Source organism: Dermacentor andersoni, chromosome 1 (genome assembly GCF_023375885.2).
Source record: "Dermacentor andersoni chromosome 1, qqDerAnde1_hic_scaffold, whole genome shotgun sequence".
NCBI classification, from domain to species: domain Eukaryota; kingdom Metazoa; phylum Arthropoda; class Arachnida; order Ixodida; family Ixodidae; genus Dermacentor; species Dermacentor andersoni.
The window spans coordinates 350,437,392-350,465,045 of NC_092814.1; the positions used below are offsets into that span (position 1 = coordinate 350,437,392).

The 27,654-nt window shown below is 43.9% G+C and overlaps 1 protein-coding gene across 1 annotated transcript in view; it reads left to right on the forward strand.

Annotated features, from left to right (window-relative positions):
- The window catches only part of l(2)37Cb (DEAH-box helicase 16 lethal (2) 37Cb), a 118,219-nt gene extending 98,983 nt beyond the window's left edge, over positions 1 to 19,236 (forward strand). The window contains exons 17-21 of the mRNA XM_050166553.2: positions 4,605 to 4,745; positions 5,698 to 5,916; positions 9,365 to 9,658; positions 12,048 to 12,209; positions 18,254 to 19,236. Of these exons, the coding sequence (XP_050022510.1) occupies positions 4,605 to 4,745; positions 5,698 to 5,916; positions 9,365 to 9,658; positions 12,048 to 12,209; positions 18,254 to 18,568 (1,131 nt within the window). The 3' untranslated portion in view covers positions 18,569 to 19,236. The remainder of the gene's footprint in view (positions 1 to 4,604; positions 4,746 to 5,697; positions 5,917 to 9,364; positions 9,659 to 12,047; positions 12,210 to 18,253) is intronic.
- The last annotated feature ends 8,418 nt before the right edge of the window (positions 19,237 to 27,654 follow it).

The following is a 27,654-nucleotide window of genomic DNA, read 5'->3' on the forward strand; positions in this document are numbered from 1 at the left end:
CGCTGCTTGAAAATATTGCTGTCGCGTGCTGCCGAACGATTTCGAGATGTTTTAAATGGTACTTTGTGAAATTTACGCCATGTCCGTTCATATAAGGTCGTCAGGGAAGCCTTTCGGTGCATCGGTAACTACAGTAGGCGGGAATATCTCTTGGGGGCGCAATAATGTGACGCGCTGTATCAGCCGCGGTGTACGCACATTATCAGTAGCGGTGTGTGTATGTGTTGTGAACTATTTTGCTTATATCGGTTTTAATTCAACAAAGAAAACCGGTGTCTCTGTATTAGCAGCATGAAATGGTAAATCTGCTCACTATCTGATCACTTAGCGTAGGGAGTAAAACATAAAGCGTAAGAGCGCATGCTCGTGCACGGCCAACCTAAGGCAACCACGAAATATCTAAGCAGCAGGCGCTATCAAATATTTGTGATGCACCGGCATCGTTCTCGCGCATTTCAAGTCTAGTAGGCTTCAAGTTACCATATGTCTACGCTAGCCTTCCTGCATGACGCCGATGGCGCTGCTCAACACAGCGATCACTGCGGTTGGTGAACCAGCACAATACATATGTAAGCTGTCCGCTTCGCATTGCCTTTTTGGCCTGTATACAGCCATAATATATGAGAGGGATCGCATAAAAAGAATGCGATCCTTATTTTTGAGGACAAAATTTTTGTAATACGTGTGAGTGCGTCGTAGAGAACGGAATGAACACAACCGAAAAAAAAAATCGGTTATCATCCTCTTTCTCGAAAAAGCAAGAGAAAACGGTCTAACGCTGCCATACGACCTCGCATAGTCACGCCGCACAACGTCTATAAATATATAACCGCTGATCCCCCGTATATGCTTGGACCATGCGGTATATAGAACAAAGATACCTGTAATCCAGCACCTACCACTGCTTAGGACGCTCGCGCAGTTCGTAAACAGTCCCTTTGCTGGACCAGCTTGATTCAGACTGTAAGGTATGCTGCTATTACTTGCCAAAATTATTTTATTCAGGGGCGGAAACATCCATCGAACCAAGTAGTCACGCAGTGTAACCTGCAGCGAACAGTTTGAACGCTTGTCAAAGTATGACATCACAGCTTCTATCGTAGCAGAACGGTACCCACGCTGTTACGATCGTCGCGTATGTTTCATGGCTCCTAAACCGCAGCTTAGAAATAGAGGATAATACTGCAATAACGTCACATTAGTGATTGGAACATTCAGAAATACACAATTGATGTCCGAGGCTGATTGTAGGCTCAAATATGCACGCACACATCGCTCTGCGTGTTTTGTCCACCTCAACGCCAGCATAAATTGCGGCCATGACGCCTTAAACCCCTTCAGCACATCTCACAGAACCGTTTACCACGTAGAAGACGCACGTCATACTAAACAGACTGCACGACCGCGAAAACAAACGCCAGAACCTACCGCCGAGCGTATACCTGCCATGCAAAAGACCGCTTTCACCCAAGCCAGTATTGCGCTGCTCATAGGCGGCGCCACTGCGTTCACAATATGGCGGCGCCTACGAAAAAACGGTCCAGCATCAATTTGCCGTAAACCCAGAGGCATTTGTCTCTATACCTGTCGTCACTCATTGCTTTTGCTATCAAGTGATAAGCTCAAGGTTGGGGGTGGAACCTGCAAAAGAGTGCACCCTCGCTGTTCGCAAACCCGTGCCCCCTTGTTACTGAGAGGCTGGCTTTCCTGCATAGCTGAGCAGACCAATGGCTAAGCATGTTTTACAGGTGAAAATTTGCCCGCAGCATGAATTTATCGCAGAATTAAGCACCAAATCAGACACACTTAGATTATACAGGAATAAATGCTAAGAGCCATGCTTGCTCCTGCACAGCCAGCAATATATTCAATTTGTTTTGAATATCCGTATCCAATCGAATATTAGAAAATTTTCAAATGCCTAGTTTTTGAATAAAAGACGAATATAAAAAATATAACATTTGATAATATTTGAAATTATTAAATATTTGCACGCCCCTACTTTTAGGTAGTGCATTAGGTGCTCGCATGTGTCGTTGAGAAGATAGACCTATAGCACTATACATTTACTTCACACCGCAGCTCGTTATGTTTTGCAAGAAGTCTGATCCCTCCGATAGTATAACTTAATGGATTACCACATGTGCAGCAGGCTTTCACCTTTACGTGTTGCAGGAGTGCAACATGCTGCTGAACTTTTTTACTATTAGAGACATAAAATGCTTCTTGGGGTGCTCTTTCTGTTTAGAAAGCACATTTGGTCACTTTTTCCCACAGGACCTGGCAGCATTGGCAGACGTTGTTGCTAATGGCATTGCACCTGGCAATGTGAGCTAGCAAATAAGCACTTGCATTGTCAACATTGTAATTTGAGAGTATCTCACCTGACACCTCGCCTGACACTGGTTAGCAATGCCAAATAAAAAGATCACGAAAGGTTTCCTTCTGTGCTCTATGCTGACTATGCTCTTCTAACAAAAGGCAACTCCAGCCTGGAGCTTGCACTCTCGAAGCTTCAAGACATGGAAAAACAGATAATGTGCTAGAAAGTTAAGCATTAAGTGCTTTGGAAACGTCCTGGTCTGTTATCTAGAAATTTCTTCCCATAAGTCTCAATACTAGTTCCTTAACTGTGGCTTCTCCGTACATACTTTTGGTGAAGCATGTTTCCAGGCACTTCGCCAACACTCTCCAGACATTAAAGAAAATCGTATTTAGCATAAACAATCTCTTGGGCTACTTTTCAATATTTCTGACTCATTAGTATTGCAGTATACATGTCTTTTTGTGATCGCTAACACTAATTAAAGATATACCAGCACTATTATCAAAATTTGCATGCACTAGACGGTTTCAGTATCAGGATACTCTGCTCCAAAATTCAGATTGGCCTGCTCCAAACTGCTTCAAAATGAAATTTAGTCTGCTCCAAGCTGCCACAAAATGCAATTTTCATCATCATCATCATCAGCCTGGCTATGCCCACTGCAGGGCAAAGGCCTCTCCCATACTTCTCTAACTACCCCGGCCATGTACTAATCGTTACCCATGTGCTAATTGTGACCAGTAAAATGCAAGTAAAATGCAATTTTACTTGCTTCAAAATTACTTTGGGCAATCCCTATCCCTGAACATGCAAAGCAACATGGTGACACAAAGTAGTCACCTGCCTGGTGATGCCAAACACTGAGGTGGTGTATGCAATAGCCATCATTGTCCTCTGTGCACAAGCGAAATGGTTCCTGCTAACCATGTAGAAAGAGACTGTTTTAACTGGAGAGGTTAGCATAGCTAAAGGCTTGGTATGCTACTTCAAATATGCTCAGTGAATGATGAAAAAAAAGAATGTATGCCCACATGCACACACAGACTAATAGCATAGCACTCTCCCATATCAGTGTACCTCGTGAACTCAAAGCAATTTACAAAAAGTACATAGCTACTTGTCCCCAGTACTGACTGAATAACTTTACCTATGGGTGCAGAAGCAGTCGTGGCACAATTGTTGACAGTAGCGTGATCACTTACTATAACATGGGAAAACTGCGAGGCCACTATTTGTGAAAGTATTTAATAACTAAAACAAGTGCAATGCCTGTGTGTCGCATTGCCTGCAGTTGTCGCCTCACAAAGTGCCTTGAGCAGCGAGTTGTGTGGCAATTTTGCTTGTATTTGCGAGCGTCTTTCATGCTCAGAAGAACTTTTATGTAACACGTATTGAGCAAGAGAAAGCTGTGTCAGGAGTTTCTAATGTTGCGCTAGAATTTTCTCATTCACACTTCTCATTTAATTTGAATATTTGTGAAGTTGGTTAATTAATTAAGGCTAATTACGTAATTAGACAGAATGCAAAAGATACTCTGAGTATCTCCAAGCGATGGCAAACAACATTACCTTGGTTCTGTCCAGCTACGTGGCATTCGCATATTTTTAAATCTTGGTGCATGATAGTTGGGACGCCCTGTAGAGTAGCTGACAGATTATTGACTCAGCAGGGATAGACCAAAATACTGAATTACCAACCAGGCAAAGCGCAAAATGGCAACCATAAAATAGGGGGACGGGAGCTTCTACATGTGGAGGCAGGGGTGTTCCCTAGGAGACGATAAAGCTGAATTGGTAAAAACTTTCCCTTGATGTGTGGCTTTATGGCAGGGCAAGCTACGATACCGTGAAGCCACACTATAAGGCAAAATTCATTAACTCACACTCCACCTTTACTGTTAAATTTTTGCAAATTCTCGCTGCTGGTTATATGTACAAAAACATGGTACTTTCTCAATTGCCAAATTATTTGGTACAATTTATGCTGCCATTTAATATCTGGTTTGCCAGAAATGTGGTGCTGCTGCCACCGCTATATTAAAGCAGTAACTGCATCTATAAGTCTCGCACATAGGGGGGGGGGGGGGGGGTGACTTCAACGCTGAGGATTCTGGGAAAAAAAGCCTCGCCTTATATTCGAATAAATACGGTATGTATGTGCTGTTTGAATGTGACTCTTGCAAAGGAAGGGCTCCTCCACAAACCTATCAATGCTGTTCTCTCGAGCTCGTGGCCGAGTTTCTTAAAATCTTGTTGGGATTGGTTTGGCATGCTTGCAGGTGGTGCTGGCAACTAACATTGCAGAGACCTCTCTGACAATTGATGGCATCATCTACGTCATTGATCCAGGCTTCTGCAAGCAAAACAGCTACAACGCACGTACAGGCATGGACTCGCTGGTTGTCACACCCATCTCCAAGGCAAGCATCTGGTCGCATCCTAGTCTGCATACTGTGAAGTGACATTACGTTGAAAACAAATCTGATTGGGCCCTTTAGCTGAATTGAATGTTTTCAGTAAATAAGAGCCCATAGTTCTAACATTTGTCAAAGCTAGTCGTTACATCAACCCTTTAAGGAAGATACACATTAATACCTGAAAACATTTTTTTTATTTTCCAAATAAATGTACCAAATACACCTGGAATAAGCTTGATCAGGGGGGGAAATTACTTCTTTGTGGAAACTTTTTGAGCAATAGAGAAACATCAGGCAGAAAACTGGAAGTGAGCTTCACCCCAAGCCACCTATGGCTTCATTTTTAATGTTTACAGACAGCTCTCGTCACATCTGAACTATACGTGTACTTGCATTTATTTGCTTTACATTTTGTGTGTGATACCACTACCACTACAACCGGAGATCTTGCATTGGTCTGTCTTCTCTCATTGTGCTTTCAAAAGAAAGCAAGTCGCATGCCAAGCTTCTTCCTCATTCTGGTTCCTGCTCCAAACAAACAAATGAAGCTTGCTGCCTGTCATTTCAGTGTTGTCCGAAGATATTTAGCCAGAAACTCTGCAGCTGATACTGAAACTCGGCAAGAAAAAAATTTTTTTTCTTATGTAAAGGGTTAAACGGGCACTGAAGAAAAGCATTACGTTTAGCTAGATTGGTAGATTAAACATCCGGAATATCAAAAATATCAGTGTTGCCGTGAGTGGAGGCTTGATAAACCAGAAAGGATGCCAGAACAAAAGACAGGTGGTGACCACCTTGAAATTTCCGCATTAGCTCCCCGTGATGTCGTGAATTTTGACAGTATCTTCTCAAGAGCAGTTAACACAATATTACAATGCATTATAATGTAACCAAATGTTCAACGTAGCAAGTTGTACAATGCACTGTGCTCATTCTTGCCATCGCTTTAATGCAGGCATCCGCCCGGCAGCGTTCAGGCCGTGCAGGTCGTGTGGCTGCAGGCAAGTGCTTCCGCCTCTACACTGCATGGGCATACGAGCATGAGCTCGAGGATAACACAGTGCCCGAGATCCAGCGGGTGAACCTCGGAAATGTGGTACTAATGCTCAAGTCATTAGGCATCAACGATCTGCTCCACTTCGACTTCCTCGACCCACCTGCTCACGAGACTTTGGTGTGTTTGCAAAAACAAGTTTATTATTATTTATTTTTTTTGCCTCTTTCATTTGTTCATGCTGCCTTTCCCTGTCTGCATTTGCTTTCCCTGTCGTCTTTTTTTTTCCCCGCATTTAATTGCAAAGCTTTCATATGCAAGTCAGCTTTTTGTCATGGTGCAGAATATAAAAAAAAAAGCAATTCAACGAAAGGTTTTGCGTGCAAGCTCTGAAATGTCATGGATGTGGTCAGGAAACAAGCAGCTGAACAGTTACCTTTTTGCCAAGTCTGTTTCCTTCAAATAAAATCTTGAAGTTGCCTGTGGCCTTAATGGGGGGGGGGGGGGGGGGAAGGAAACACCGGCGTATCTGTGCGAGCTTCAGTAAGCATACATCAAGAACAGCATCAGCTGAGAGCAAACCCTTGAAGGCCTGCAGGGATTTTCAAATGCAGTTTTTCAGTGGTGTTGGAGTTTTCAGAGATCACTCAAGTGTGCAGAAGTTTACACGAAGACTGTCAGTCATATGGCATCTTATGAGCCCACCAACTCATGCTCGCCCCACACTAATTTCACGGGCGTGAGATAAAATGTTAGTGAGTGTTAAAGGGTGTGAGTGAATGCCAGTATGAAAGAGAGTGAGTGCCGCCGTGTTCAAGTGGATGCGAGTAAAACAAGAGAGCACCGGTTAACGTGAGTACAAACAAAAGTCAGTGACGGTGATTTTGAGCAGATGTTGGTATGAAAGTGAGTGACTGTCAGTAATTGTGAGTAGACGTGATTATGTATGTGAGTGGGAGTGGATGCGAGTATGAGCCTGAGTGGGTGCCGGTAATTGTGAATATAAATGGAAGCGACTGTAAAGACAAGCAAGTGTTAGTGAGTATGAGTAGGAATGTGAGTGAGTGCTGACAAGCGTGAGTCTTTATGAGTATGAGTGAGTGTATATATGGTATATATATACATATATTGTAGTATATATATATAGAAAGTATTGGTGAACGAGTGAGCATCAGCTTATTCTACCAACCTACAACTACAAATTTTGCAAAGACTCTCCACTGGCTGCTGTGGCTGCTCAGTCAAGATTCATTGCAACTTTGGCAATAAATTACAGGCTAGGATTTTGACAAACAATACCTCAATACTTCTAGTTATCCTGTCTGCGAGGATTCTTTGAGAATGCACCCATGCTCCGCTGACTGCTGCAGCAACTGACACTTTGGGGGTTCCTTGCAGCTTTAATTAATTAGGAACATCAGGATTTTACCAGACAATGTTTATGACCTCACCTGCATTTGCATCAGGCTGACCAGCTGTCTGCAATTTCACCTTGATACTTACATTCTTCAGCCTGTGAGGATACTGCCGCAGTGGCTCAGTGGCTATGGCATTGTGCTACTGGGCATGAGGTCACAGGTTCAACTCCCTGGCACTGTGACTGCATTTTGATGAAGGCGAAGTGCAGAAATGCTCATGTAGTAGTGCTTCGATTAAAATGTGCACTAAAGAACCGCAGGAAATCAAAATTAATCCAAAACTCTCCACTTTGGTGTCTCTCATAACCCCAGTGTTTCTTCGGGACATTAAACTTAAGGAATCCATCAGTCAATCACCTGTGAGCATTCTTTGCAAACAGTGTATGTAGAACATATCCTGTGATGCCTACAGTGGCACATCACTCATCACAGATGGATGTTTACCGTAATGAAGTGGACAAATGACTAAACACAGACTTAGTACAGATGAGCTCTTAACAGCTGATACTATGAAATGATACTAGAATGCAGCACAGCCCTCTTGTAGTGTGCAGACGAGCTGCTTCCTGCATAACTCTGCCTGGCCATCTTTTGGTACTTTCTACTGTTGTGTGCAATCTGGACGTTAGATTGTGCTTTGAACCTGCCTGTCATGGGGCAAATATGAACCGTGTAATGAGAGCTAGGCAACTATAGTGCAGAGTAACAGAGGCAGTAGTCAGTTTGGTATGCACTGCAATCTCAGATACTGGCCTCATTTGTGCACTCAGGAAAGCATTCATTCGTAGAAAGACCCACGTGCCAAGTGCAAAGCAGCATCTTGTGTTCACTGCAGTTCAGATTCACAAATGCAAGCCTTGATTTGGGCACAAGTGGCTTCTCATCCACTTTCATTTTCGGCAAGGCTAGCCACACCGGCACAACCAGGGTTATGTACTCGAATTGAGCTGAACGCGTCGCATGGTGGTACCCACTGCAATAAATACCACCTCAGTCAAGATTGGTGGTCATCACCCATCTTAGAAGATGCTTATACTTACGTGTGTATTTTACCTTTTGTTCTCTTTTCACCTACCATTATTTCCTTATGAAAAGGATGTCAAATCGTCTAGACCCAATTCATACCTTGGTACAATCACTACACATCACTGGGCGCATGGGATGCAATCGCCCTTTTAAAGCAGTTTGGCCGGTTACTGTTATTCTATTCATAATCAAAACTCTAATACACTATAGCCAAGAAGCATTTCATGTCATCGATGGAACTACTGCTGAAGCCTATGCTTAACACTAGTGTAGCACAAGCAATACAGTAGAATAATGCATGTTTGTCTTTTCTGAGTGAATGTTCGTGAAAAGTCTGCCTGCCCACTTTTGTTTCGTCGCCTTAACTCCTCATAGTTCAGCCAACCAGTTTACAAAGCATTACTGTAAGATGGAAGTAGTCTTACTGGTAAAACCCAATTGCATCATAAAGGTTGGCGGTGGCATACACGAAACTAACATCATGTTATGGCAACGCTGTCCACTCTGATGGGAAGCACTCATAGGTAAGGTGTCCATGTTAGCTTGCCCACCCTTGTTAGGCCTGCCATATTCTGAAGTTGTCAGTATGACTAACAGAATTTGTCTGCCTCTCCAAGTGCTCTGTAGTTAGCCCTAACCTCATTTAATTACAACCAATTCTTCGCTGTCCACAGCTGCATTTCTCTTCTCTAGAGGTTATTTCTCTTATAGCCACTAGTTACTTCCTTCACACATCACTTGTGCTGCCCAATTCCACGATCATCTTGATTTCAACAGTATAGTATTGCCTATTAGTTCCCCAATTGAAATTGTTTCTCACTCAGGGAATGCGAAATTCTCTACTGGAGTCATTTTAGTTGCTTTGTGTGACAAATTCTTTGCTTTGTAACTTCTCTGGAAAGTTGATATAGGGTGATTGATTTTTCTCACAAAGTGACTGTTGGGCCGTGAGAGATGCCTTAATTGCGGGGTTCCAGCTTACTTTCAGTGACCTGTGGTTCTCTAGCACGCCCCAAAATCTCAACCAACATGTATGTGCCTTCTCACTTGCACTCTTACTGGAGCTTCGCTGCTCTGGAGGGGAATGGAATCTGAAAGTTTTTTCAGCACCAGAATCCTCTAGTTTCTGTGCCAGTGTGCAGATGCAATGTGGACCATACCCTGTCACCTTGCCATCACTACAGGTCCTTGCCCTGGAGCAACTGTATGCGCTGGGTGCTCTGAACCATCTGGGTGAGCTCACAAAACTGGGCCGGCGGATGGCTGAATTTCCCGTTGACCCTATGATGGCCAAAATGCTCATCGCATCTGAGAAGTATCGCTGCTCAGAGGAGGTGCTCACCATCGCTGCCATGCTGTCGGTGAACAGCTCTGTCTTCTACCGGCCCAAGGACAAGGCCTTACATGCTGACACGGCACGCAAGAACTTCTTCTCCCCGGCTGGGGACCACCTGACGCTCATGAATGTCTACAACCAGGTATGGCACTTTGTGTTCTTAGAACAAAACACAGATAAAACCTCTGTGAGGTCAGTATGCAAAAAGTAACCCTGCCATAGAGAAAATTGCATTACTACAAACTTCTTTGAATGGCTGCAGCCGACATTTTTTGTTTCTATGTTCAAGACCTTACGGTGCTATTAAGATGGCGCCAGCTTCCCAGAAAACTTTTTCCTGGGCATGGTTGGCAGAAATGCTGCGAAAGTCTGTTTCTCCTGGGTTTTAAAATGGTGAGGCAGAGTTAGGCGGCTGCAGCGATGATGGCTGCCTTTTTCAATGCTGGAATTGTGGTGTTTTTGATTGCTTCTTCTCCTCAAGTAAGCTATTTAGACCTGGAAAGCTTTAGCAAGCTGTGTTCACAGCTTCAACTTAGTGCTGACGATTGCGATGCAGATTTAGAGCCTCTAGCAGCCTGTCCCACGTGGATGCAGCTCAATAAAAACACCTTGGCGCTGGCGCCTGAGCAATTTCCTTGCCTCGTATCGCCAGCAATAACATCGCATGGAGCACAGCAAAAGCGTGCCTAACTTCTGTTCGAAGAAATGTCAAGCTTCAAATAGACTGTTTCTGTGGCCTTGCCTATCTGCAACTCAAGAACATGAAAAAATTGCCTGTAACAGACAACAAAAAATAACGAATGAACTGATGGTATTACAATAATGAAAGCAGTTCACAATGAATCAAGTATAAAAAGATTTAGGAAATTCTGGTGGTTGCCTGAAAAAAAAGTGTTAGCATGAAAAAAGTTACTACAGTCGACTCTCATTATAACGGATCCTGATAATCCGACAAAAAACGGCCGTTTTATCCTAAGTCCGTAATACCCGAAACGCCTCACTTCTGAAACTTTTGTTACGATGTCTAACAACTTTATTGCAAGGAGTGAGTGACAAACGTCCAAAGTAAAAAATGAACGAAAAAATCTTAGTTTCACCCGAAAGGCGAAGCATCGATTGCAATAGCAAATTAAGCAAGATAAATTAAGCGTTGCAGCAGCAGCGAGAAAATCGACATTCGTGCTGTCTCTCGCCTCATTGCAAACTAAGCTTCAAAAGCATAACGCATACGAAGCTACCGGTACTGGGCACACTTTGTCCACATCGTAGATTGCTTTCAAGATACGGCGCCCGCGCAGGTGCGCACTTTGTCCACATTGCAAATTGCTTTCAAGATATGGCAGCCGCCGGAGTAGAATCCCCCCCCCCCTTCCCTCGCCCGCCTCGCACGCGAAAGATGACACGCTTCCGCCCTGCTTTCGTCCCTCCCTCGCGCACTAGATATTGAGCCGCGATCGTCGGCTGACCCTTGCAAGTCAGTTGCCAGCCCATGTTGACATGGCATAAGTCTGTTTTATACGCCCGATTTTGACAAAAATTGCCGCTAATTTCGTCTGCTGTAGCCGATAGTCCATTGTAGCGCAGTCTGATAAAAGCTAACTTCGTTGCATTAATAAAATAGGTAGAACAAAGTAAGGCAGAAATATGGTCCATTATATCCGAAAATCCGTTGTACGTGGGTTCGTTGTAACGAGCGTAAACTGTACTCACTCTGCAATTGCACTTGAGGTGTCTGTAAGTTGAAGGCTTCACTATTCACTGTGCGTGTGTTGTCCACAATCACGATCATTGTTAGCTGTGTTGCTTGAATGGTCAGGCACTTAGTGGACATGTTGCATAACACCGGGCAGTGTTTTGATTGCCTGTTTTCTTCCTTAAAACCAAAGGGTCCTTGCTTTGCTTTTGCTGGGTTCCACCAGCTATTGTCTGCTTGTAAAGGAATCCATCCATACAATGGACAGAATCAGACTGCAAGTATAGATGTTGCTTCACTTGACATCACTGGCTCGGTTATGGTTGGCACAAATGAAATAGAGATCCTGTTTTAGCTGCTGTCGAGCCAGGTTGTTACAGGGTGGCGAAGCCACAGTTGCTTGGTCTGTCTGCTCTGCAATCTGTGTGGTTGTGGGCTGTACCCAGATAGTTCTGGGTACAGGGTTCCGGGTTTGCTCCACCAACTATCATGCATGCTGGCCTTTGACATTTGTAAACTCCTATTCATAGGTCGCTTGAAACTGCGAGCAATATTTATAGCCATTTGTGTTATCTCCAATCTCATTGTGCATTCCACTAGAGCTAATTTTTTTAGGAATGAGCATATTATCCCAATCGTGCTGTGGTTTTATGTGCAAGACTAGCAGTATATTTTTAGACAGTTAAATTATATTGTGTTCTCTTCCTTACATCTTTTTCAGCTACTGGGCTAGATTTTCAACATAAATCAAAATCAGCTTGCTCAGTTCGTTCTTTTTATTAGATCAATTTTATCTTTTTATTGAGCATCACTTGTGGATTTGTGCCTGTCTCTGCAGTGGGTCGACACTGACTATTCGACCCAGTGGTGCTACGAGAACTTCTTGCAACAGCGCTCCATGAAGCGGGCTCGTGACATTCGTGACCAGCTTCAAGGGCTCATGGAGCGGGTCGAAATTGAGCTGCTGTCCAACAGGGATGATAGCATCACCATTCGTAAGGTCAGTATGTATTCGCTCATTTATAGCTGTAAGTCTTCCATGGGCAAAGCTTGAAAGCCAAGATTCCTTGTGTTTCTATGCAAATGTCTTAGTTTGCACTATTGTGTGAACCAACTTGCCCATCAATGAGTTCTTCTAAAGCCAAGCTGTATAGCTTGTCACAGTCTATTTATTTGAGCATGGCAGAAGAACACAGACCTAAAGGAGAAGCAGCAGCTGCATTTGTGTCTCTCCTAGTTCTTCTGTGCCCATTCTTGTTGCTAGAAGCATTGTGTACAGGAGGGCATTGTTGCAAATAATTGTTAGATGCACTATGACATTATGAAAACAGGCAAGTGCACCTTGTTTTGGCTGGCTAGGGCACAAGTGAAGGTGAAAGTGAGACGATAAAATTTAGAATTGAAATGGTACAGACATCAAAATTTAAATTTCTCTTTTTCTTCAAGTGATATGTGTACCATCCACTAATGATGAAGCATGGTGTGGAAATCTCAAACCCTCAGCATATTTTTATTGTCGTTATTGTCATCAAGCTTTTGTTAGGGATGCTGTATTTGCTCCGATATGCCAAGCGATAGTCTTGTGGAATTGGCAGTTTGAGAAAACTCCTCATGTCAGACTAAGAACTCTGCCCCAAATACAATACCAGATTTCCCCCCTACCCTCTAATTTAGCACTTCAGAATGCAGCAAGCTCAACCACCAGGTGACTGAGCTGCTCAATGTCCTAATATTTACATAAGTGCGTGCATATAAGAGGGCACAGGTCTGTAAGCTCAAGAAAGTAGAAAGGGGTGAAACGGTGCGAAGGCACTGATTAGCAAAATGGGGGAACCGTGGGCACAAACCGTTGATCCCAAGCGAGACTTTTGGAGAGTTGCAGAACCTAGAGTTTCCCAGTTTGCCAATTTGTTTACTTCCCCATCTTTGTGAATACGCACTGCAAGCAAATGGTTTGCATGTTTCTCAGATATTCGTAATGTGTACAGGCGCATCCATTGTTCAGGTCAACCTTTGGAATTGCCTACTCTGCAAATCATGGGCTGCTCAACGTGGCGAGCTATGTGAAGGTGCTAAAGGTGCTCCTGCTTGGTGTCCAGAACAGGAGGCAAAGGGGTAGCAGCATTAGGAAAAAGGTGCATCCAAGGTTGAACTAAAGTGGCACTGAACGCAGCTGCAGCGGTTACCGTATTTACTCGATTCTAATGCGCCCTTGATTGTAACGCGCACCCGTTTGCCGTGACCAAAAAAAGTTGGGAAAAAAAAAACGACCTCGATTGTAATGCACAGTCGTTTGCGGTAACCTTAGAAAAGAAAAGTCCTGTACAGTACCGCGCATCTCATTCTTTCATGCAGAAATGCAACTTTCTCTCGTTTAGAAAATAGAAAAGATTTGCTCCCAATCCACTAAAGTTTCAGTAAATAAAAAAAGTCACAGTTTCACCCGAAAGGCGAAGCATCAATTAAGATAGCAAATTAGTAGACAGCTATACGAAAAGTGTAGTACTAGTTTTATCGGCCGTATAAACTTTTAAACATTCACTTACTAACTAAATTAGCAAGCATGGTGTTACGCGCGCACAAGCAAACATGAACACGTCTCACTCAATGACCGCGGAAACTCTTTAAACGCTGGAGTGAGGAAGTGCGGTAGCAGGAGCGAGGGAATTGACCTTTATGCGGCGTCTCACTTCGGCGCGAACTAAGCGACGAGAACACTGCGTGGTGCGCCTAGATGTGTATCTCTGTCGCAGATCGCTTTCAAGATATGGGCCGTGCGGCCGCGCCGTACATAGCAGCCGCCAGTCTAGAACGCCTCTCCTGTTAGCGCCAGTCCCGCAAGCAAGTTTTGGGAACTCTAAATGCATGCGATGCAGCCTGATTTCCGCCCGTCTCCGCACACGTGATCTCTTTCCTTTTAATTGCAGCATCGTGATGAACTCAGCATGTCTTTGCAGTCGGCACTTTCATGCTGATAGAGCAAATGCAGAAAACGGGGAGTCAGACGGTACACTAACCTAAGCCAACGGAAGCATTGCCTAAGCACATGTACTACAGCACATGGAAAAAGCTACGACAGCTAGGCTCGAAGCGCGTACCAGGCAGCCATTTGGAATGCCGATTGTGATATGGTAACACCGATTTAAGGCCATACTCGATTCTAACGCGCATGCAATTTTTGGACCCGTTTTATCGGAAAAAAAAATATGCTTTAGATTCGAGTAAATACGGTAACCAAATGGGCCCCAGAAATTGCAAACTGCAGCATGCTTTCATAAGCTTTGTATTCTTGGGGTTGCCAACTTCCACAACTTAAATTTTACAACTACCGTATTTACTCGCATAATGATTGCACTCGCGTAATGATCGCACCCCTGAATTTTGTCGTCAAAATTAGCTTTATTTAATTTCCCGTGTAATGATCGCACCCCAAACTTGCCGCAGCGATATGTCATGTGTCAAGTCCAGCTAATAATGATCGCGCTTACCATCTGTTCAATGCTACACGAACGACTGTTCAAGACAAACCAAGCGGTCTGCATACACCAAACATGCTTAAGCAGATGCCCCATTTCATTCCTTTCATCACTTTCCGCACTTCCTTGGCAAAAAAAAAAAGCTACAACCAAACTTGCCTTTATTATGTGTAGGCTTTATAATGGTTGTGGTCAACAACAACAACAAGAAAGGCGCATTTCGATTCTTCTCGTCTGCACTCGTGGGCACGCAACAAATCACGAGCGGCAACGATAGCAGCCACGTTTACACTGATACGTTAGAAGTGTACCCTATTCATACGCCGACGCTTTTAACACAGCTAAGATATACACCCACCCTTAGCGGAAAAGTGCCGTATTAGGATAGTAGTGAAGACAAATGTGGTAGTTTCCGCAGCATGCCCGCCATGCGTTCCTATGTCACTGGCAGCTAAGCGCGCCCATCTGTTTCTGTCCCCTCAAAGTGGACATGGCTATGTTATTGCCACAAACTTGCCGATAGTAACAATATTATTCATTAATGATATGGAATAAACTGTTTCAATGCACGTAATGTACTCACGAGAAGAAAAAAAATCGCGTTCGGCGCATTCGGCTTGCTCCACCGGCTGCCATTTTTGTTTTGGTGTCCCACACTACAACAGTGGCAGACGCCTATTTGTTGACCTGTTGTCATCCCACAGCAAATGCAGGATGTTTTTTTTTTTTTTGCGGGAAATTTAACCCACGTATGATCGCACCCCTGAATTTGCGTCAATGTTTTTTTACAAAAAAGTGCGATCATTATGCGAGTAAATACAGTATATGTTTTTGCACAGTGCAAGGATCCGCGACCTTGGTCGCATGCTTCTGTGAAGTATGCATTGCAGTCATGTTTCAACTCAAAGGTGCATTTGTATGCAGAATGTAAAACATTTAGGAATAGTTTGGCCATGACTCACAGTTTGCACGTGTCATGAAATAAATAAAATGTTCTTCCATTTGCCGTCGAATACAATCTCCCCCCATGCTCTCAGGCTTTGGAGCAAGGGAAGAATTAATACTCTGCCTGTCAGTATGTGCCACTGTCTGGAAGACAAGTTCTCTTTCGTCGCCATTATATACATTGGTGTCAACATAGTTATCGAGGATACAGGGCAGCGTTTCCTCCACCCACTTCTTCTGCACCTCCACATCAAGCGAAGCTCCCCTGCCAATGATGGCTTTGTAAACTATGCCGTGCCTCTCTTTGCAGCGCTGTACCCTGCCGCTACCTGGCTGGTAGTCCACATTGTTGATGAATAAGGCAAACTGCTTCACCTTTTTGGCTAGAGTTGGCCTGGTGAGGGGCAAGTTCGTGGCACGGGCACTGAGAAACCACTCATAGAGATCCTCTTCCACCTCTTTATAGGCACCTTGTTGAATGTGTTTACACCCGTTGTCTACTGAACAGTTGTCAAACTTCTTTGCCAAGTGGATGTTTGTCGATGCTGTCGCTTGCAATAGTCCATACTTTTTCACCAAGTCACACACTTTTTTACCATCTTTCTAGTCCTTCACGATACTGCACTTCCTTTCGAAATCTATAGCAGTGCGCTTTCTTTTCATCGGCAATGTCGTGCATTGCCGATGCTCAGCGAGCGGATCAGCCGTCTTCTATTTCGACGGTGAGTCAAACTAGGTTGAGAAACCATGTGGCCAGGAACGACTTCGACACAACCAACAAAGATGAGCACGAGCGACTTAATCCGTTGGCAGAACTGCGCGGAATGAGGGGCCAGCGAGCAATCTGGTAGCAGCACTGTCAGTGCAGTTAGCACGGTTCATTGGTGTTTCGGAGGGTGGCATGGCATAGAGCTGTAGGTGCAGCCCATTTGTGTTTGGAGGGGTGGAAGGGTGCCAGGAGACAGGTGCACGAGGCTGGTGATGCATAGAAGAGTGGAAAACCTGTTCTATTGTATGAGCATGCAGCGGCCATTGGAGCGGCGGGCAAGGGTGCAGTGGCTCGAATTTCTCTGTTTATTCTTTATTTTCAAGGCTTTCGCATTCCATTACCTTTCAGCACGGACACCCAGCAGCCAGATTTTATCGTTATAACCGATAATGCGGCTTGGGGGCATTGTAGTAAGCAGGTTTTTTCACCATAGAAAACATATAAATGTTGACGGTACAGCAGCTTCTGGGTTACAATTGATATATTGTTAAAACCAGTATCATTATTAGTGGGTTCGACTACTACAGCCCACCTTATGGCATTGAGGTTCAAAGCATGCTTCGCCGCGAAACTCATAGCAACGCAAAGTACAGAGCATCGAATGCCGCTGTTGCCTCTCGTGTCAAAATTTTAATGGGAAGCATTTATTTGGGTATTTCACACACTTCGTAATAGGTAGGTTCCTTTCTTGCTTTCTTCCGGGTTTCTTTGATAAAAGTAAATTTTAGTGTCCGATGGTGGGATTGAACATCATTCTCCCACCACAACAGCCTGATACTCTAACCATTAGGCCAGAATCACACATATATTTCTCTTGGGCTAACGCCGACGAGTTGGTTGAGATGACTGGTGCATGCATCGTGTCGCGTATCACGAGCAAGAGCATGTGCTCTTGCATGCCAGTTTGCATTTGGCCACAGACTTGCCATGGTCTTTCACATGGGTCACATTGCCTATCAACAAGTTACTTGTAAAAGTGAGAGCATGACAGTTTCTTCCATTCTTCCCCAGTGGCAGATAGCGTTTTGAGATGCTGTGTTAGACTACATTGCCTTTGGGATTGGTTGCAGCTAACGCTATGTAGATATGCAACTTTGTGCCACCTTCGGGATAGGCCCAGATCACAATGGAATAGGTTGTGTTGTAACATTTCTTTACTGGATTCACTGAATTTGCCCGCACAATATTTCTTGTGAAAGTTTCTCGAGCAGGCAGTGTCTTCCTTTTAAATATCATATAAGGAGGGAGTTTATGTCCATCAGCTGTGCAGCAGAGCATCACAGTTGCGCACTGCTTCTCGTAGCCCGCAGAGCGCACCTTCACCTCCTTGGCACCCTTTTCATTCACGGTGTACACCACTGGCATATCAAAATACACAGCCGTGTGGTCGGCGTTGCCGATTTGCCCAAGGTTGTAGCCTGCCGCCTCCCTCTTTCGCAGCACGTAGCGCTGAAAAGCTATCAGCTTTTCTTCGAAATCGCTTGGCAGCTTCTGGGTGATTGAAGTGCGACGGCGGAGGCTGAAGCCGAAGCGCTTCATGAATTTCTGAAGCCAGCCCCGGCTGGCTTTTCTAGATGGCACTAGCTATGCACCATATTTAGCAGTTTCAATGAAAAACTGGTGCGTTTTTTAAAATCCTCGAATCTAAGCCGACCCTAGAGTTTGGAATATGATTATTTGAAAAAAACTATTGGCCTAGATTCGAATAAATACAGTAGTAGCTCACCATGCCACAGTCTCATGATGAGTCTCAGTGGCTATCATCTGTGACATATCTGAGCACGTATTTTCTGTACGCACCCTTTGTAGTACTACTGCAAAAGTACTTACCCTTTTTGATTGTCAATCATGCAGGCCATTACAGCCGGTTACTTCTACCACACAGCCCGCTTTTCCAAGGGGGGCCACTACAAGACTGTGAAGCACCAGCAGACAGTAATGATGCACCCAAACAGCTCGCTCTTTGAAGACCTGCCTCGCTGGGTGGTCTACTTTGAGTTGGTCTTCACCACTAAGGAGTTCATGCGCCAAGTCATTGAAATTGAGAACTCTTGGCTGCTGGAGGTAGCGCCACACTACTACAAGGCCAAAGACCTTGACGACAGCTCAACAAAGAAGATGCCCAAGAACACAGGGAAGGCGAGAGCCGATCTTGTGCGAGTCCACTGACCTTAGAGATATACATTTGTGCGTGCTCAGATGGTAGGGCCTTAGCATCTTCTCACCACATGACTGGTGATGTTTGTGCAGGGACGACATCTTTGAACTTGCATCCAGACATCAGCTAATATGTGAATGATGTGCTCGAAGGATGCAGTGGCCCATGCTAGTTTATGCATGCAATTTTTAGAGCATGTTGCTCACTAGCAACAAACAAGGACAATTGTGAAGTGTAAAGATTTAGCTGATGCACAACTATGGTCCAGTTTATTGTGATGTGTGTGCTTGGACTTGCGGTGATCATGATATGCCCACTGGCAAGGGTTGGAGTATGATGGTGAGTACTATTGCGCTCATTACGAGCTACAATGCACTACTGCTTCACCATGCACTTTCGTGTTGTAGCTGAGCGCCATAGTAGACTGTTGTTGTAGGATGACCTTAGCACGATTTGTAGGTACCGATACTCTGTTGTTTTGACTCTTCAATAGTATGTGGCACATCCTAGACTGGCACACAGCCACAATGCAACACAACCTACACCCTCTTCAAAAGCCTGTACATCTGTGTACTTTGTGACTGATGGTCTTTGTGTAAAGATGTTAGCACACTGATAAGATTGAAAAGCTTTGTTTTTACTGTACATATGGTAAATAAGAGCCATTTTTTTACTTCCACTTGTTGCCTCTTAAAAGTTGTTTAAATACACCAATACTGTTTAGCTTGCTTAAGGAAAACAAAAAATGGACAACAGGGACAACATGTTGAGAACAGCATCGATGAAATGCACCATTTTAATTGGGGTTTCTTTCCCTGAAAAAAAATTGCCTTTTCAGACATGACCATGCTCATGTTTGTAGCTATGATAGTGCCATGACATCTAAACAGTTAGTTTTCATGTCAGTCTCAAAGAGTGCTTCTTGCCTCAAAGTAGAGATCAGTTACCATATTTTGCATGATTGTGGCCAAGAATACATTATGAAGGGAGAATTTGGATGACAAAATATATGAAAGTAATGTTATGGTTACAAAGCAAAGTAACACAGCCATCTGGAGGCTCAGAAAAGGGCCTTTTAGCATAACATGATAGACTTCATTACTGAATTGGGCATGCATGCAGCAGGCCTGTGCATGTGTGCACTCTGTTAATCAGTCATCCATCATGCTACGCTGAGCTGAGGCAACTGCTTTTGTGCAATGAGACCGTGTGGATGCACATTAATGCATTGAATCTAAAGCTCCTCAAAAACTTTCTTACTGTCGATGAACCTTGCTGCACTGTTGCCCACATTCCCCTTCATTGCGTTCCAGAGCTATTTGTGTACGAATGCCTCTTCCCATTGAGAGGTTGGCTTTCCTGCAAAGTCTGCAATTGCCTGGTGCTGCAGTCATTCCAGTGATGTGGGAGCGATGAATAATGCATGGATTTGTCTAACTTCACTTTTGTTGCTTCTTCAAATGTCCAGATGGTTTGTTTGATTAACCTCTGGTTCATGTTAACATCGTGGTGGCTTGTATCTTGTAACACATGTTGGATTCATTGTGAAGAAGTTGGCTTAGCGCGAGTGTGATCACCAAGTGTTGACTGTGCAAAGCTTTTTTTTTTTTCGTCACCTGCATCAGCCAGCTGTTGCGAGCATTAGTGTATCTTTTCTGGGGTTCAATCTCAAATTGTTATGCCGGAATAATTGTTGATAATGTGGCAGGCACATAGTTGAAGTTTCAGAGAACAAACAGATAAGCAGTGAAGTGGAAGAGCTGTTGTACCAGTAGTAGTGAGGCCATTGTTAGCAAGGGTGGCAATTACGGGTGTGCAAATATTCGAAAGTTTTGAATAATTAATCAAATAGTGTCCTGTTAGATTTGGTCTTCAAATCGAATATGCCCCTATGTAAAATGCACTGCCTTTAATGTCACCGATTATTGAATATGACCTTTTAAATTGTCAAATGCATAACGCACCATACTGTCACAGGGAGTGCGCTGCGCAGCAAGAAGAGGAAGAAATGAAGTAGGGCTTGTGACGTAAATGTGGCATGGTCCCTCGGTTTCAATATGGGAGAAGGCAGAAAATGAAAGTTGCTTGCAGATGCTAGTCGAGGCAGTAGAAGAATCTGCGTAGCAGCAAAGCTCACCTACTGGCAACGCAACATTTCAATTTCTCCCTATAACAACGAAGCAATTTGAAAAATTCTTGCGGTAGAACGCTCCCTATATGATTCCCTATAACTTCCAGCATATAACCAAAATTTTCAGTAGTACTGACGCACTTTTTATCGAAGTTGAGAAATACACTGGAAGTTAAATTAGACTATTTCAGAAATACCTTGCCACAAGAAGTTTTTCAATGCATTCAGCAGAAGCGGAGTTACTGGCAATCAAACATACTGTTCGCAGTGCCTCTGCTCCTTCTTTAATGATTTGCACTGTGAAGGCTACAGCCGAGCGGGGTGTGACGCACAATGCTCCGCCTACTGAATGTCACTGTGGTATGCAGTTCAAATTTGATTTTGGATGTTCATGTAGATGCCACTATTCCAATTTTGGCACTTACGGTGCACTAAACATGCCAAACGCGGTTGTCCTCAGCGAGCCGCAGTGCGTTCAGCCAGTGGACTAGCCGTGGTGTCTACGCTTTGCAGCAGACCACAGCTACATGCAACTGCAACGTTTGCTTTGTCCATGACAGGGCCAGAGTGCACGCTTGCGCTCACGTGCTGCTGTCTGGCTGTGCTACGTGGTGTGGACCGGCTTTGTCCTGCACCAGCTTGACCAACGGATAGTAGCCACTTCCAACTTGCGCGCTTTGAAGCTCATTACGAAGCGAAGTATGCCAAGGCGTCTAGCCAGGAGCGGCCAGGAGTAAACATGCACTGGCAAGCGTGCATGTGGTCTGACCTTAAGTTTCGCATGGCTTGAGACTAGTTGAGTGTTCACTACTAGTCGAAATTAGCGAGACCCTGTGGCTACGGCACCGATAAGTAGGATAACCAAAGTTTAATTCCTGCACAGTTGGCCGTGGCCAAGCATGAGGATACGCTAGTCGGCTTCTTTCAGAAGTACGTAATTATTATTGAAATTCTAAACCAGATTTTCGCTTACTTCAGCATGTTTGTTAAACTGTGTCAATGAATATACACAGCAACAGTCGTAAGCAGTGCATTGATCCAAGCACCCTTCCTGATTGATGCCAGCTATGGGCCAATAGCAGCTGCTTATGGGAATCTCCTATATTATGAAATAAAACATCCAGAAGAGAGAGTGAGGAGCAGGCTTTTGTTGAAAGGAGAGCATATGACAGAAAGGTGACTTCGCACTTCACTTGGGAGATCCACAATCCACGCACAAACGCAAATTTTGTCTGAGATGTTCACAACGGCGTATACTATCCGCTGACTGTGTTTTTTCGCCAAGCCCAAGGGGTGGTTCAAAGCCCCTTTAACACATGTGCAGGATACACAGGTGGTTCCGTACTAGCAGCAGTTAAGCAAATAGCTAGCCCATGATTTGAATTTTAACAGCATTTGCATCCATGGGTGCGCTGCCATAACCACTGTAACAACGCATGCACAGCAAAAGCTTGACACCAGATATAGATCGCCACTGCATGTGCCACAGAATTCGGTGCATCTAGCCACATATTGTATCCAGAGTATAGTGCTTTGATGCCAGTGCTGCTGTCAGGGGTAGTGCAAAGACTACTGTAAAAAAAAAATGCAATGGACAGGAGACGGGACATGCAATTCCTCTTGCCTTTTGCACTATATTTGATAAAAGCTATGAACAAACACATCCAACAGTATCTTTTCATACCCTAGGACATAACCCAGGGCTCTTGGCTTCCCTGTTGAGAGAGAGAAGCACTCGGTGTTTTGCAGACTCAAAATAGGGCATGAAATGCCAGCCAGTATACAGGCTTAAACAGACAAAAAGTTGGTTGAGTGCCATCTTTGTAACAATTCTGGCTTGTCTGAGCTGTGATACTGCCGGTGTAATGTTTGGTGCCTGTAGCAAACGACGACGGGGATTAGACCCAGACCCGGACGTCCGACTTGTTCGTCATCTGGCAACAACTGTGCAAGCAGCGCCCATGGCCACTGCTCGTGCTTGGCACACCTTCTTCTTCTTTATTTGCAACAGTGTCCATAGCCACATCTGACATCTCCAACCTTGTTTGCTTAAAGGTTGTAAACTTCATTACCATTTTCAGTCATTGTAAAGTTAAAATACATTTTTTTTTTCGCTTACAATAATAAATATAAATATTTCTGTGAACTGAGCCTTAGTCTAGAGAGCTGCAGTGGATCCCTTACCTGCTTAGTTGTGGAAACCATGCCATGGCGAGGTAAATGTAGAGATAACACTGACTGAAAATTGTGTTATGACACTGGAATGAAACATGAACACAAGAAAATAAACTGGAAGGCACAGTTCCCTTTTCATGTGTGCCAGCGTACGAGCTACAGGTGTGATTTGTTTACGCATGCTTATTAGTTTTGGGTCTTGAGTAGGGGTGTTCGAATATTGAAATTTTCGAATACGAATCAAATACGAATAAGGCAAAAAACTGTCTTCGAATATCGAATCGAATATCGAATTCATGTGTAGTATTAAAAAATTGCAAAACGAGGTAACAATAGCTTTATTACCCTTTCAAAAATAATATTGCATTTTACAAGGCTGCTTAAGGTTAAAGAGGTATTCATTATAGATATTGGACTCAGGTAATGCTCTCAGTCAGGTAAAACGCTTGTTACAGATTGTCGTGAAGGAAAATTAACTGCTCAATATGGTCAGAAAGTAAACGCTCTCTATGCACTGTCACATTTCTACCGTTAGAAAAAACTCTTCCACTAGAGACTGAGGTGGCAGGGATCGCCAAGTACTTCTGGGCGAGTGCACTTAAAAGCGGGTGCCTGAAGCGGCCAATGGACTGCCACCACTCACAGGGATTCATGCCCCTCTCCAGAAGAGGCTTTTCCGCGTAGTCTGTAACTTCCCTCTCAGGGGCAGATGCCAAATGTGTCTTCTCTTTGTTCATCACGAGATCGTCAAAAGCATTCCATACACTCGATGCCGCCAGTGGACACGAAGTCGACAGTGTCCCCACTGCGTTCCACGACAGCTGCCTGGAGCTCCCTTGTCACAAGTTCTTTCAGCCAGATCATCTGACCAGATGCCTGATGAACTGTGGCCTTAAAGCGCGGATCAAGAAACATGCCCAGGGTGACCACTCCATCAAATTCGCACTCCGCACGAGTCTTGATACATTTTGCAACAATGTTAGCAAACCCTGAGTTGCCTTTGCAACCTTTAAGGCAATGGAGCATTCCAACAATAATTGGAATTATAAAGCTTGGTGTAAAAAAAACCGAAACTGATCATGTCTCAAGGGCCTGTAGCAGATAGACTGAAACAGACCATACAGATAATGAGCGGATCGTGCGAAGTTCTCAGTTAATAAACATGTTCTTAGGAGCAAGCGTACAATTCGTTAATTCGTTATTCGCAGTCTGTCCGAATATTCGACGTTTCCACTGTTATTCGGCCGTCCTCGAATATTCGGGAATGTCCGAATATTAATTTCTCGAATCGAATATGCTTCGAATAAGGAAAATATTCAATTGGTATTCGAAATTTCGAATATTTGCACACCCCTAGTCTTGAGCATGCGTGGCTCTTGATTAAGCGAAAATTACAATTTCAAGTGATTAAGTCCATGTTGTGCTCTACTTTGTTTCTTCCTGTTTGTATTTCGTTCTGGTAGGACAGTGCATGCTATGCTTTCAAAGTTTCATGTATCCATGTTTTTCTTGGGACTAGTACGACACTGTGAAATTTTTTTTTCTTGCATTTGACCTTCGAAACATTTCACTTCGGCCAACTTCTGAAGCTACAAGGAAGTTGGGAGCCACAACTGTGAAGTTTAAACAAGTCCATGTACTGCCTACTACTCCTATGCTGGTTTAGCTAGCAGCTTCTGTAGACTAGCGTCAAATTTACCTCTATTAGATTATATGACTTGGTGGCTGAGCTCACTGCATTATGAATCAAAACATAGGGGGCAAAACCTTGCATTATGTGCAAAATCTTTTCTGTACAGTATTTCATGATGAAAAATTCTGCTAAGGGAAACTGATTTATTCTTGTCTTATTCATTTTTTTAATGGCTAACCAGCCTTCCTGCATGCAATGAGCATACAGAACTCAGCTACACTTCTCTTTAGTCGACTGTTTCAGTCTAGTTCCAAAACCAAACATTAACTTTTTGTGATTTGACATTTGCAGCCAAGGGAGGTCACACATTCGCTCACTACTGTTCACTGCGTCTGCTTGCCTCTTTTCTGCTTTCCCTCGTTGCTTTTTCCCCAACACTAGCCCCTTCAGAGATATTTCAGTTGCTTTATGTAGCAGCTGCACAGCAATGAACACTCGTTTCGTCATGACAGCGATGTGTGCTGCAGTGTATGAGGTAGTCTGGAACCAGCACCAAGATGAAAGAAGCGAAGCCTGCAACGTGAAGCGAAGTGCAAGATACAAATGAGGAACAAATAGAAATTGCGGTTACCTAGAGACGTGGTAAATGGTACAGTTGTATTAACACGCAGCTCTAGGCGACTGATTGGAGCAAGGGGAGGCATCAGAGTATGACATTATACATCTTTTAACTCATTAACAACTTTTCCCAACTGTGAAGACAAAGCTAAAGCATGCATGAAGCATTACTGCTGGAAATAGTGCCACAATTCTGTTCCTGTTTTCTGACATCATAAACAGAAAGCTGTTTTATCTACTTTATCATTCAACTCTGAAGAGAGACATAATAGGGAGTTTTATAAATAGGGGACCCAGTGTTAAGGGATGCTCCCAACCAGGCATACAACACAAGGAGTACAAGAAAGTGCAAAAGGCATACAAAATAGTTTTATGGTAAACGAAGCTGCTTGGGGACACTATTTCTAAAACTCCTTAATATCCCATGTCAATATGGCTATGGTACTTTTTAGTGTTGTTTTGCATTTTAGCACACGCAAGATTGTAGCATGTCCTTTATATAGTGTTCCAGCTAACATTAGCCAAGCTGTTCAAAGAAAAAAAGGATTTAGAAATAAGGTGCAAAATACGATTTTAAAACCTACAGTGCTCAGTCGTCACAAGCCTGACGACTGAACGCCATAGGTATTCAATGTGTTTTAATCTTTTTTTTCCTTGAACAGCTAGCTCCCAGTTAGCTAGAACAGTATCCCAGTTAGCTGGGATACACAGTACATCTCCCAAAAGCAAAATTGCACCAATGTCTTCAGATGATCACTTGTGTGTTGGCCCATCATTCAGATCACCTTAACAAACTTCAGCCACAAATGGCTATCGAGAACAGGTGAAACAACTTGTGTGCAACTTTTACGCCGATTTAACTGTGCCTACCTTTGTAAAAGTAAACGAGCAACACAGTGTCAGAGGAGCCAAAAGCAACTTCAAGCTCACCTGGGCTGTTGGACACAGCAATACGTGTGCCACACCCGCAGCTTTGCCTTCGAAGCCAGAAAAAAAAAAAAGTTCTAATATAGTGTTCAGTTCTCCGTATTGCACACCGCTGCACGGGCCCAGGCTGACGATGGACCACTCGACTCTCCTTCACATTAAGCTCTTGGCTGTCGTGGACCAAGGTACCCAATTATCTCTCAGCTGGGCTACATAAAATGCCCAACTTGACAAACAGGGATGTGCAGACTTTTGGCACAACTGTGCAAATGTGTACTGCAAATAGCAGTGCAGATCAGCATGAACCCTACTCCACATAATAGTGCACCAGCTGTTGCTGTCACTGCTTCTTGCCCTTTAGTGGAAGCTGAACTTTTTATTTCTCAGCTACTATCTGTCTGCATGCCTATCTGGCTTAACTTGCTGCAACGACTCAACAGTTGAGGTGTTGCACTACTGAGCACAAGGCCACATCAAATTCCAGCTGCAACAGCTGTACACCAACAAGAGTGGAATGAAAAAAAAAAAAAAAAAAAAAAGTTTGCATAATCCAAAATGGTCCAAATTATCTTTGGAACAAAGAGCCAAGGAATGGAGAAGACCGACAGCCTATGTATGAGTGCCTTCTTTGCCTTGCTCTGTTCCCAATATGAATGTGTACCATGCCCAGAGTTCAGTGGTCAAAACTGGAACCCTCTGCTATGGCAACTTCTCTAGCACATAGCACAGCTTTGAGGCATCGAACCCTATTAGCGGCTGGAAGTTGGAGTGCCGTCCTTTCGCGAGTGACATCATGAGGAGGATGCCGCTTGCTTTGGATTGCTTGGCTGCCATGTGCGCTTGTTCACTCACACATGCATGGGGTATTGAGTGTGCAAGCTGTAATTATTTCTGAAGAATGTTTCGTCTTCTTTCTGCCGACTTCAGTTCGCTTTTCGAAACCATGCAACTCGTGAAAATTTGTGGCTTGGACATTACAAGCTATGTATGTACACTGGGACAACCGCATGCTCCAAATAATTAGTCTTTGTGGGCAACATAGCTCCAGGCGCATGACCGCGATGCAGCCCGCGTGCCCGTAGCGTGCTGGGACTTGCGTCTTAGCGATAACCACCAGGTGTACGCGTCATCTGCTTAGGTGCTGTTTAAAGGCTGCTAACAAAAAAACTACACAATAACCAGCCCTGCAGCTTTGCCATGATTGGTTCAGTGGTATATACCAGTCACTTATAACAAATTTAGCCAAAGTGAAATTTTGTTGCAACTGACATTCAAGGTCCACACTTGTCACAGTTGAGTTTTTTACAGAGAAACAGTAAATCTGATTTTGTTAACCCAAGCAACACGACTTGTACAGTTGCCCACGTAACATACTGGAACATAGAAGCCATAAAAAAAGTGGAATTGCTAAACATGCAGCCACACTATGAACACATCCCACTGTAGTGTTTCTGACCTTCACAGCCCTGAATACAAATCTCAAGTCTGTGTCCATCTCGACGAGAAATTCTCACAGCTTCACTGTACAAGACAAATTTGTACATCTCTCTTACATAATATCACATCTGCCTTGCATACCTATGGCAAATGTTAGTAAAAATAATGAATTCTAG